At 55.8% G+C, this 11394-nt stretch overlaps 9 protein-coding genes across 9 annotated transcripts; 3 read left to right on the top strand and 6 right to left on the bottom strand.

The window, feature by feature from the left end:
- Positions 1-97: 97 nt before the first annotated feature.
- N7474_004617 (phosphatidylinositol N-acetylglucosaminyltransferase subunit A/GPI3) lies at positions 98-1726 on the top strand (the record flags this gene model as incomplete). The annotated part of the gene is made up of 4 exons (XM_057196032.1): positions 98-114; positions 179-210; positions 263-297; positions 353-1726. The coding sequence occupies 4 exons, from the start codon at positions 98-100 to the stop codon at positions 1724-1726; spliced, it is 1458 nt and encodes a 485-aa protein (XP_057053428.1).
- Positions 1727-1731: 5 nt separating this feature from the next.
- Positions 1732-2125, bottom strand: N7474_004616 (uncharacterized protein; the record flags this gene model as incomplete). Its single annotated transcript, XM_057196031.1, has 2 exons — positions 1732-1765; positions 1824-2125. 2 exons carry the CDS (start codon positions 2123-2125, stop codon positions 1732-1734), a joined length of 336 nt encoding a protein of 111 aa, XP_057053427.1.
- Positions 2126-2453: 328 nt separating this feature from the next.
- N7474_004615 (uncharacterized protein) lies at positions 2454-3060 on the bottom strand (the record flags this gene model as incomplete). Its single annotated transcript, XM_057196030.1, has 2 exons — positions 2454-2915; positions 2971-3060. The coding sequence occupies 2 exons, from the start codon at positions 3058-3060 to the stop codon at positions 2454-2456; spliced, it is 552 nt and encodes a 183-aa protein (XP_057053426.1).
- A 693-nt stretch (positions 3061-3753) lies between these two features.
- N7474_004614 (ADP-ribosylation factor family protein) lies at positions 3754-4589 on the bottom strand (the record flags this gene model as incomplete). The annotated part of the gene is made up of 2 exons (XM_057196029.1): positions 3754-4481; positions 4541-4589. 2 exons carry the CDS (start codon positions 4587-4589, stop codon positions 3754-3756), a joined length of 777 nt encoding a protein of 258 aa, XP_057053425.1.
- Positions 4590-5128: 539 nt separating this feature from the next.
- Positions 5129-6900, top strand: N7474_004613 (uncharacterized protein; the record flags this gene model as incomplete). Its single annotated transcript, XM_057196028.1, has 2 exons — positions 5129-5153; positions 5303-6900. 2 exons carry the CDS (start codon positions 5129-5131, stop codon positions 6898-6900), a joined length of 1623 nt encoding a protein of 540 aa, XP_057053424.1.
- Positions 6901-7083: 183 nt separating this feature from the next.
- N7474_004612 (mRNA splicing protein PRP18) lies at positions 7084-8235 on the bottom strand (the record flags this gene model as incomplete). Its single annotated transcript, XM_057196027.1, has 2 exons — positions 7084-7276; positions 7331-8235. 2 exons carry the CDS (start codon positions 8233-8235, stop codon positions 7084-7086), a joined length of 1098 nt encoding a protein of 365 aa, XP_057053423.1.
- Positions 8236-8569: 334 nt separating this feature from the next.
- Positions 8570-9412, top strand: N7474_004611 (SAP18 family protein; the record flags this gene model as incomplete). Its single annotated transcript, XM_057196026.1, has 1 exon — positions 8570-9412. One exon carries the CDS (start codon positions 8570-8572, stop codon positions 9410-9412), a length of 843 nt encoding a protein of 280 aa, XP_057053422.1.
- A 338-nt stretch (positions 9413-9750) lies between these two features.
- N7474_004610 (uncharacterized protein) lies at positions 9751-10273 on the bottom strand (the record flags this gene model as incomplete). The annotated part of the gene is made up of 4 exons (XM_057196025.1): positions 9751-9804; positions 9869-9984; positions 10163-10198; positions 10255-10273. The coding sequence occupies 4 exons, from the start codon at positions 10271-10273 to the stop codon at positions 9751-9753; spliced, it is 225 nt and encodes a 74-aa protein (XP_057053421.1).
- A 200-nt stretch (positions 10274-10473) lies between these two features.
- N7474_004609 (glutathione S-transferase) lies at positions 10474-11369 on the bottom strand (the record flags this gene model as incomplete). The annotated part of the gene is made up of 3 exons (XM_057196024.1): positions 10474-10829; positions 10895-11280; positions 11329-11369. The coding sequence occupies 3 exons, from the start codon at positions 11367-11369 to the stop codon at positions 10474-10476; spliced, it is 783 nt and encodes a 260-aa protein (XP_057053420.1).
- Between the last annotated feature and the right edge of the window lie 25 nt (positions 11370-11394).

Genomic DNA, 11394 nt, shown 5'->3' with positions numbered 1-11394 from the left:
GTGCTCAGTGTCTGCAAACAGTCTCTGTTCGCCATGGACTGGTCTCTTTGTCAATTGATTTTGTCTGGGATCTCTCGACCTGGATATAATTGCCACCATGACGTATAATATTGCGTGAGTATCATTGCCTGGATCCCTGCCAAGACGGATAGTCAAATAGCTAACTTGTCGGCAACAGCATGGTCAGTGACTTCTTTTTCCCCCAGCCGGGTATGTTCTGAGATGGTGCGCCGTATTGATGTTAAGTACTGACTCCAGCCAGGGGGGATTGAAAGTCACATCTACCAACTGTCCTCGGTGAGCATCCTCCGCCTTACTCCATCTCCAGCACCGTGCTAACGAACTGTTCAAGAAACTCATCGATCGTGGACATAAGGTTATCGTCATCACCCACGCATACAAAGGCCGCACTGGAGTCCGCTACCTCACCAACGGCCTCAAGATCTACCACGTCCCTTTCTTTGTCGTCCACCGCGAGGCCACCTTCCCCACCGTCTTCTCCTTCTTCCCCATCTTTCGAAACATCGTCATTCGCGAGGAGATTGAGATTGTTCACGGTCATGCTAGTCTGAGTAGTTTTTGTCATGAAGCCATTCTCCATGCGCGGACAATGGGGCTGCGCACTGTCTTCACGGACCACTCCCTCTTCGGATTCGCCGATGCAGCCTCGATCTTAACCAACAAGATGCTGAAGTTCGCTTTGAGCGATATCGACCATGTCATTTGCGTCAGTCATACCTGCAAGGAAAACACGGTCCTTCGAGCATCCTTGGATCCGTTGATGGTCTCAGTCATCCCGAATGCCGTGGTGGCGGAGAACTTCTGCCCCCGTTCCTATACCCCCCGCGCATTGGATCACATACCAGGCTCCCCAGCTGATACGCGGCCCTCCCCCACGCCCATTGGACCAGACGATACGATCACCATTGTAGTGATCTCTCGCCTGTTTTACAACAAGGGCACTGATCTGCTGATCGCCGCTATCCCGCGGATCCTCGCCTCCAATCCTAATACCCGATTCATCATTGCCGGTTCAGGTCCCAAAGCAATTGACCTGGAGCAAATGCTGGAACGCAATGTTCTCCAAGACAAAGTCGAAATGCTTGGATCGGTCCGACACGAAGAAGTACGAAATGTCATGGTGCGCGGCCACATCTACCTGCATCCCAGCTTGACCGAGGCCTTCGGGACAGTTATTGTCGAGGCCGCCAGCTGCGGGTTGTACGTGGTCTGCACGCGAGTCGGTGGTATCCCAGAAGTGCTCCCCCAGCACATGACGACCTTCGCCAAACCAGAAGAAGATGATTTGGTGGTTGCAACCAGCAAGGCGATCGCCGCCCTGCGCTCGAACAAAGTCCGCACGGACCGGTTCCACGACCAAGTGAAGATGATGTACTCCTGGCGCGACGTGGCCCAACGTACTGAGCGCGTCTACCAAGGCATCACCGGCGACATCAGCGCCGAGGATTTCTACGGCTATTATCCCGGCCAGGGCTGGGACGGCAGCGGAGATCGCGTGCGCAGTTTTGCCCTGATCGACCGCCTGAAACGCTATTACGGCTGCGGCGTGTGGGCCGGCAAGCTGTTCTGTCTGTGTGTGGTGATCGACTTTCTGATCTATGTCTTCCTGGAAATGTGGTTCCCGCGTGCCAACATCGACATTGCGCGCAGCTGGCCCAAGAAACGGGCCAAGGATCGATCTGGTCTTGACGGCGCGGCACAATGAGCTAGCTAGCTAGCAATCTTCTCTTGTACATAAACAAACCTAGTTCCATAGAATAATCAACCACCTAGTCCTGAACCACCCAGTTCGCAGCACCAACCACCGACATCTTCTCCGGCAGTGGATGAGGCAAGTCTCCTTCAATAAAATCTCCGGCGTCCCCCACATGCGCAGCTTCTGGGGCCCAACTGATCCATCCATGATGATGGACCCGTCCATTTGGGGTGTGCCCTTCAATTCGTGCGTGCCGTGGCATTTGAGGGTCACTTTGATTATCGCGTCAGAGATGGATGGTGGCGAGGGGTCGTACGACCAGGCGAGCATGTACCATTTGCCTTCAATTTCGAACGCGCCACGAGCTCGCCCGGGGAAGAGCTGGAGGATGCCTTCGAAGTCACGCATCGGCTATTTAGGTGGTTAGCTGAGGAAGGGTGCATGTTTGGAGGAAGAAATGACAGATACCATCGAGCGGTTCGGAGGGGGCTTCGTCGTCCATCTTGGTAGAATAGGTAATAACAGTCAGTAGCTAGAGGGTGTTGAAGAAAGAATTGATGGTTAGTTATGGAGATAAACAAGCTTAGTAAACGTCAACTATGAAACAATGCTAACAACCACATATATTTATTCGGCACGAACTGTATATTTCAAACACAGATTATCTCAATTTGACTAGAAGACATAATTGATATACCTTTTCCGCTTTCAGCACGCATCATACTGGGACTGCTCGTTATGCTGTATTGGGTTCCATATCCTCCGCCGCTCGCTCAGCCTTGTTCCCTCGTAGACCACTCATATTTTGCTCCTTCTCCAGCCCGCGCTGGTCCGGGAGCTGGCGCTCGATTCCACGATCCTCATTGGTGGCCCCAACCCCTTCCAGGCCGGAGGGCTGCTTCTTGCGGCCGTGAGCGCCTTCGTGTTGGATCTCGGTGTTCGTCTGGCCCTGCATCGGCTTGCCCATGCCCCGGTTTACGTCTGCCGATGTGGAGCCCATCAACGTGTCTCCTGGCGCTGTGTACACGGACTCCTTGCCGTGGGCGCGGAGCACATCTGGGTTGAGAGCCTGGCTTCCTGGGTTGGAGACGGGGTTCGGCTGGTGTGAGCTGCTTGCAGGTGCGGTGCCCTCTGGGAAAGTCTGCGCCTCGAAGGTGGGCCGCTGGTCAGCCTCGTTAACCTTGCGACCGGGTTGGTGCTGATGTCTGGAGTCAGTTGGGTTCGCGGAAGGTTTACAATAGGTAGGAACATACGCCCTTGGTGGTCATTGGCCCGTCGGGGGCAACAGAGGGCTTGATGGCGCTGCCCTGTTCAACTGAGTCGACGTTGTTTAGAGTACTCATGATGGATAAATTTTTGGATGCTGGAATTGAAAGTTAACTCTTGCTTTCTTTAGCTTTATACTGCTGCAGTGGTTGCCAGCCGGCACACAGAGCATATGACGTCAAGTTGACTATCCCTGACTTCATCCTCGCCATTCACATAAGTTCGGTGGCAAGATCGTTGAGATAGACGACGGTGTCAGTGACTGCTGTGCCTCCGCCCTGGTTGGCGGCAGGTTTTCTTGCGCTCGATCCACGGTCTTGATGTCACAGATGTGGGGACCGGCCACCGCAAACAGCAGGATGGACTGGGATTAATTCCTTGGATCTGGAAGGATCTCTAGATGCCAGGATGCCTGATCTGCTGTCGCGTGCTCGATGTTCATTCATAGTACGGTGTAGATGAATGTGGCTTCCATATTTCCCAGGCCAGCACTTACTATATACTTCAGGGACCAGGCTTCCCGGGTGAAATAGGGGATTAAACAAATGTCAATTCCTGGTTTGGCACCAGGAGAATCTACCAGTCAAAGACTTTTTCTTACTTTTGCAATATGAAGTCCTTGAAGCATGTAATATATCTCGGGGACAGCACCGACAACTAACCAGACAATAAGCTCCATTGGTATATGAACTAAATCGGAAAAACAAACGCCATCATGCAATTCCCGCCCAAATTAATATCGCAGGACCAAAAAAGGAAAGAAACAAGAATCACCGCATCAGCGGCGGCCGACTCTCCTTATTCCACCTGACACGACTCTGCACCCACTCCACGGCCGCCTCAACGCCCGTCCCCAGCAGCGCGCTGACCGGCAGCACACGGCTGTCTCGGACGCCGCCACCCGTCTCGCCCTCGAACACCTTGCGCACAAACCCTTCCTTGATCCGGACGACCTCAACGCAGTCCTCGCGGTCCTGCTTGTTCGCCAGCACGAGAATCGGCACCCCCGCCACATCGGCACTTTGCAGCACGTCCTCGAGCACCTGGCTGCACTCGTCTAGCCGTCCAAACGCGCCGCCCGCAGCATCAATCCCGACCGTTTGCTCCGAGAAGGCCTCCGCGCCGACGCTGGGGCGCGCGCCGGGGCGCACGGCGCCCGAGGCGGCGGAGCTTTGTCGCCGTGTCGACGCGGAGGGAAGGCGTGTGATATCGGGGTCCTGGCCCACATCTGTGCTGTCGACGACGAAGATGATCGCGTGGCAGCTGCTGTAATAGCTTTGCCACAGCCCGCGCATGGAGATCTGGCCGCCGACATCCCAGATCTTCAGGTTCATGTCTGGTAAGGCGACGTTCGCGACATTCTGACCGACCGTGGGCACGGTCTTGCCCGGGTTAGGTGCTGGGGCGCCGTCGGGTCGGGGTTGGTAGATTGCCTTGATCTGGGAGAGGAGCGTGGTCTTGCCGGCATTGTCGAGGCCGAGTAGCAGGACGGAATATTCTGGGGGGCGGGAGCTAGGTGTGAGCGCGCGGGTGAGCAAAAATGGGCAGTCGGCATACCTTCTTTGCTGGTGGCGTAGAGATACAGCGACTTGGCCAGGTGGTACATGATCTCAAGGCGGACCGATGGTCATGATAGCTGCCACGGACTTGTACAGTAGATGGCAAGTTGATCCCGATCGGGGCGATTAGGGCTAGGGCTGTGTTGTCAGTCGCAGCGCGCATTGCGAATACTAAGGGTTCTGTTATCTTCTGCTTGTCTCTGCAGGTATCTCTGTCAAGTCCTTACTTTCTCACTTCTCTCCTGGTCAATCAATTCCTCACCTACTACTATTTCCTATACCAGGTATACCATAACCAGCATCCCCAAACGCCATCCTCCGCTCCCCCCACTTCTGTTTTGTCAGCGAGATCAACTCCGGAAAGTCTGCGCTGCCTGACTGTCCCGGCCATGTCTTCCCACTTTTCTCTCCCTCAAACTCCGTCCTCCATGGCGGCTCCGTTGTCTCTCTCTGACCCGGCAGTGTGACACCCGAGGACAGTCAGTCTGTTCTGGTCGGATGAGCATTCCGGGTCCTCTGCACCAGAATGCCCTGCGCCGCTGCTTGACCGACATCCCCCATGCGAAGAGGCCAAACACCCCCTTCAATGGAAACCGACACCGTCATCGTCGGTATGTATCCTTTCTGCCATCTTCGTGCCGTTGTCCTCCCTGTCCTTGGCCGAACTCCCGCCGTGGGCAAAAGTTCCCGCCGCAGCCGCCGCTTTGGACTCTTTGGCCCTCCCCCATACCTTGACTGACACGATGGACTGTCCTTGCAGGCAATGGGCCGTCGGCCATGATACTTTCGTATATCCTTCACGGCCATATACCATTCTACTCGTCGGATCCTCCACATCCCGATCATCTGCTAGACGCCAAGCTGAAAGCCGCTCCGGAGATCTTAAATGCAAACGTCGAATCGCTCACGGCGCATTTCGCCGCCTCGCGCCTCTCATACTCGACGCAGGCCCTGCCGGTGAATGTCTTGCTCGATACGCTTGTGTGCCCGAGTGTCGACATCGACGAGATGGGCTCTACTACCAATGTTGAGTGGCGTTTTGAGCCCCGCAATGCCATCCCACATCTCGTGTATGGGAAACCGGCCCGGCCGGGGGGTCAATGGACCGAAGATCCATGGGGTGCCAGCTGGGATATCCAGACCCTAAGCTATGCGGCGATGCTCTCCCTGCCCGGGTATTCGTTTGCCGAACACCACAAGAAGAGCACAGGTCAGGACCTGCCGCCTTTTACTCGACCGACCCGGCGAGAGATCGCAGACTATTTCCGTGTCTATCCGCAAGCCGCAGGCATCGACGATGTCTTCCGATGCGGGGAGGAACTGAGTGGTATTTCTCGCACGGCCGACGGATTCTATATCCGAAGCCATGATCTTCGCTGCAAGCGCTTGGTGCTGGCGAGTGGAATCTTCTCCCAGGTGCTCCCGACCATCCCCCTGTTGCGGCCCTTGCTGCAGACGCAGTCCACTCCCAAAGTTCCTCTCCTCATCATTGGATCTGGCTTCTCTGCTGCAGATGCCATTATTTCCGCTTCTCCCACTCAAAAGATCCTGCATGTTTTTAAATGGGCTCCGGAGGACCGCCCATCGCCTCTTAGAAGCTGCCACCAACAGGCATACCCGGAGTATGCCGGCGTGTACCGTCTCATGAAACGGGCTGCTCTCAAAGCTGAAAATACTGCCAAGGGCCAGCGACCGAAATACCGGCGTGCCTCCTCGACCCCATTCCTCGAAGGTCGGAATTGGGAAGAGGTATATGAGGGCGTGTCCAACGTCGATGTTACTGCCGTCGATGTACAGGATGGCGTGGCGACGGTCACTTTCCGCCGCTCGGACGGGTCGACGTTCTCTCGGCCTGTCCGGGGCCTCGTATACGCGGCAGGCCGACGCGGTTCTCTCAATTATCTCGACCCTGCACTCCGGTCCGAGGTCTTAGGACAGCATTGCCCGGATGAGAATGCCGAGGCAACCATCGTTTCTGCTCAGACCCTCCGTGCGAAGGCGACGGAGAACCTTGAGGTCGCTCCGGGGGTGTTTATCATTGGAAGCTTGACCGGTGACTCTTTGGTTCGATTTTCGTATGGCGGCTGTGTCTATGCTGCTGGCCATTTAATCGGAACCCAGAAAAAAGACCGGAAATCACGCAGCCCATGCAGCAGCATAGTATCGGCGGCCAAGACACCGACTCCTTCTATTGCAGTGATGAACGGAATCGACGGCCATCATATCATTCCAAATGGTGACGCATCGGAGCTGATGCGCGAAGACACCTTGAGCAAAAGGTCAACAGTGACAGAACAGCCTGTTTTGCGCGGATGGTGGAAAACCATTGTGCGCGCGTGGAATGACATTATACGATAGGTTATGCGATGATGCATGGAATGAAATATATGTATATGTATTTAATGCGAAACATGTTGCCATAGAGAGGAAGACAGACGCTGGAAGGAACAGAGATCATGAATACGAAGTGAGCGGATTTTCTTCGTTGAAACGCCGAGGGTATAGTTTATCATATATAGAAACATTCAAGATCAGGCTCCTCTAGCCCATAATCTGCAGCTGGTCCTCCGGGGGCCACCGAGTTTGCGCAAAGCTGAGACACCGTTTGATACTTTGCAGGTACTTGCGAGTGATCTCATCGCTCAGGATATGAGCCTGCTGGTCGCTCTGGTGCAGCTTCTCACGCGCAGATCGCTCGTGGATACCCACCATGGTCACACCGATAGGCCATGCTCTGTATTTGAAGTCAGCTTCATTTTCACAGATAGAAAGGGAAAGAAAGACGTACGCCTTGCCAATGCTGACCCGCAGGTATGCATCGTTTGCATCCACGTATCGCCGCTTCTGAGCCTTGTGGACGATCTCTACCACGGGCTCCAACAGCCCATCCTCCAGATCTGCCTTCTCAAATAGTCGGATTAGGGGCGTCATGTTCTCGCGCGCTTGCACCATGGCGTTGTACGCTTGCTTTCCCTGGAAGCTTTGCCGCACCGAGACGTCGCGCTTTGCCAATGCAAGCTCCCATTCCGAGAGCACCATGTTGAAATAGGATGCCAACTGGCGGAACAAGAAGAGACGCCCATCCTGGTCCTTGGGAATTTTCGCCGGAATGATCATCTGGCCACCAGGCACAGGTTCCAGAGTCGTGGGAATCGGTCCGTCCGTCATCTTCTTCTGCGGCTGCGCCAGGCGGCGGTATCGTCGGAGACGGGCGCGGTGGCTCTCGCCAAATAGCCGGGCGGGTTCATTGAGATCCCGTAGCTTTTGTATAAGTTGATCGTCATCAATGTCCCCCTCTGCGTCCACGGCGCCGGGGGTGCTATCGTCGGCGTCAGGTAGTTCAGGCAGACCAAGTCTGCGCCGCCGCTCACGCTCCTCCGCAGCCTCCTCTTCCTCTCTCTTCTTTCTCGACTCCTCTGCCAGCCGTCGCTTTTTATCCTCGCGCTCGCGCCGCCGGTCTGCCTCTTCTTCCTCGAGCTTGCGCTTGTTGGCCATGCGCTCTTCCCGTTCGCGCTGCAGCCGCTCCTGCTCCTCGTTGTATGCAGCGACGCGTGCGGCTTCCACGTCTCCTCGGCGCATGTATTTCTTTGTTGGTTCCGTGGGGGTGGCTTTGTCCTTGTCTGGAGAAGATGATTTTGCGTCGGGGCCTTTGGCCTTGGAAATCTCCTTGGCCATCAGCGCGGCGAAATCCATGGCGGGCGAAGTGTTGCAGTAGTACAGAGACTGGACGAGGGAAGATTGAAGGGAGAAACGAAGGGTCGCTGGATTGTGGTGCAGTCGAGTAGAGCTTCTGCGTTGGCGGTGGGTGAAGTGGAAGTGGAAGTGGAAGAAGAAAAGAAAGAATGCGGCGATCGGGAGCTTCGATGTTTCCCACTTCACTTCTCGACATCATTCCTCTCCCTGTTGTTGCACCTCCCACACCACAGCGTACCAATTCACTCACTCCGCTCGTTTTGATCCCAACTATTCCCAGCTATTTGTGCAACATCATCTGAACTCCTGCACGCGACACTTGCCCTTCGCCGTCATGGCCGCTCCCTCGCGCGAGGGTCCCAAACCTGCGATCAACCGACAGACCACCACGCCCTTCCACCTGAAGCTATTCTACCGCCAAAACAACTTTCACCCTCTCTCCGACTATAGCATCTCAGCGCCCCCGCCGCGCCGCGGTCCCGGCGGGCCCTTGAGCGGGCCCAATGCCATCCGCGCGCCGTCGCCTCCTCTCCCAGCAGCAACAGCCGCGCCGCTCCCACCGCATCTAGAGATCTATACTTGGCAGTCGTGCACCCTGCGCGAGCTCTCACAGCTTCTCACCTCCGCCCTCCCATCATTACTTCCCGATCCACCCGTCGGCACGCGTCTGTGCTTCCGACTAATCTACCCCGATGCGAAGGCCGCAGCTATCGGCGGCCCTGATACGCGCGGCCGATACCTGAGCAGGGACCTTGGCAGTGTCGTCGTCGGACCGAGGGACAGCCCCTATCGCGGCGAGGAGGATGCAGATGAAAAGCAGGAGGCACGACCGCGCCCCGGCCCGCTTCGGTTCCAGGGCTCTGAGGCCGATAGAGCTCTGCTGGATGTCCGCTTCATTATTGGTGACTATGTGGAATGTGCTATTCTACCCCCGCTCGAGGACGGGTCCGTTGCGCCGCCAGTCCGTGGTGCGTCTGGTCCATCCCAGGCTGGTGGGGGGATGCGTGCATTCCAGGAAAATGGATTTGGAGGACGGCGTGGCCGTGGTGGGGGTGGTCCTTCCCGAGTCGATCGTGGTGGTCCGCCGAACTTCCCTGCAGGGGACTGGAAGCGTGGGGAGCGGCTTCCAGAAGGTGGACGGGGTGGACGACGTCGTGGTGGATGGGCACCTTATTAGCAGGGTTGGGAACGAATGGAGTGGAGTCTGGAGCATCAAATTGGGGAAGAAAGATTGTCGTGCTGAGATACCATGCCCAAGTTATTATTATGTACCAATAGTTTGTATTTCACGGAGAAAACTGTGTCCCCTTTTCACTACGGTTGGCCCGTTAAAACAGATGAGACCCAAGGAAGACAGATCCAGAAAACAGAAGGAAATTCATGCGGTATATGCTTGTAAGGTACACAGCCCGGAAACCGGCGTCTAGCACAGCTCCCACGCCCTGGATGGTCGGTACCGTATCCAGGACAACTCGTTGCAAACAAAACGAAACCAAATCCACCCATCAGTCACAATTACCACTCCGACATGGGGTCTCCCCTGCGCTTGCCGCGGAGTTCGAATTTGCCCTGCAGTCCGTCAGTAATCAGATTGTCTGTCATCATGTAGAGGAACCCCATAAATATAACTCACCTCAGTCTTGTAGGCGAGGTAGCCGAGCGTGCCAGGGATCAGAGCCATGTAGACGAAAGACAGCCAGGCATGGCGCGGGGTCCAGCGGAAGTACTTGTAGCGGTTCGCGTTGAGTTCTGTGGAATTGATCAGTCAGTGGCTGCGACGGGCGGAGAGGTCGGATCGAGGTCTGGAAGGAGCAGAGAAAGGGTATGAAGCAATTCAAACTGCAGCTATGCAATCTGGTAAGGGATGCGGATGCCGCTCGATGATGGGGTTCATGTCGAAGGGACGGGGTTTGGGAGGTTCATGTACCGTAGTATTTCTGCAGGGCCGGGTCAAGGACCAGAGCTGAACAATGGGTTAGCTGGTGACAATCAACGGGACAGGGCAGCTGGCGGACTCACATTTGCTAGGACCGGCCATGGTTGCGATTGGACTCCAGGCGACGACGCAGACTCAAAGTCGGTCAGGATGGAGTGTGTCGCCGGAAGGTTGAGGTTATGGGTCACATGACAGAATGAGTCAGCGGATGATGTAATCCACTGTAGCCGGGTATCTTGAAGGGCAGAATAGTATTATTTCCAGGTACATAATTATTTACAAATAGGTATACTTGTCCATAACTACATCGAGGCCAAGAACTTGCCATCCACCTCCTCGACCTTGGCCACGGCCCGCTTGTAGCCTTCCTCGTTCTCCAACCGCTTGGCGTACGCCGCCAGCTGGGGATACTTCTCCTGCTCCTTCTTGTTCTTGAGCAGGCGCTGGCTGGCCGCAATGATAGGGAAGCTCATGAGAATATCCGCTGCCGTTAGCTCCTTGCCGCACACGTAGGGGCCACCCTCAGGCGCCGTCTTCAACTGCTCCTCAAGGAAAGCAAGGTTGCCCTCGACGTTGCGGGTCAGGAATTGCGACTCCACTTGCGAGGCAACGATGCCCGTGATGGGCCGAACGAAGAATGGCGGAGAGTTCCGGATAGCTGGAGGGAGAAATTAGTCGAAACGCACAAGAAAAAGAGAGAGAGAGACTAGGGCAACAACGTACTGTCGTTGACCAGCGTCATCACCAGGAAAGGCATCAGACTGCCCTCCGTGTAGTGCATGAAGTAGCGGTAGCGCATCCACTCCTCGCGCTCGCCGCCCACCTGGCCTTCCTGGCCCGGCTTGTAGCGCTCAGGCACCAGCGTCGGTTTCGCGCTGCCAAAGTGATCACACAGATACTCGACGATGGTGCCGGACTCGGCCAGGACAATGGGATCAGCAGCGCCGGGCGGCTCGAGAGTCAACAAGGGCGACTTGCCCAGCGGATGGATCTGCTTCAGCTCGGCGGGCGCCAGTTTGTCTGACCGCCGCTTGAATGTCTTGAGCTCATATTTCAGTTGCAGTTCCTCCAGAAGCCAAAGGATGCGGTGGCTTCGGGACTGTTCCAGCCTGCGTGGCGGGTTAGAGTGGATTTGGAACCAAAGGAAACAGACTCACCAGTAGAGGGTAATTTTGGTTCCTTTGTTGTTGTCACCCATGACGGTAGAAGTGTGTAAAGAAGAG

This window comes from Penicillium riverlandense (assembly GCF_028828495.1).
Source record: "Penicillium riverlandense strain IBT 135883 chromosome Unknown utg000003l_segment0_segment0, whole genome shotgun sequence".
In the NCBI taxonomy this organism is placed as follows: domain Eukaryota; kingdom Fungi; phylum Ascomycota; class Eurotiomycetes; order Eurotiales; family Aspergillaceae; genus Penicillium; species Penicillium riverlandense.
Note: the sequence above shows the minus strand (reverse complement) of the source record. Positions and strands in the feature narration are given on the sequence as shown.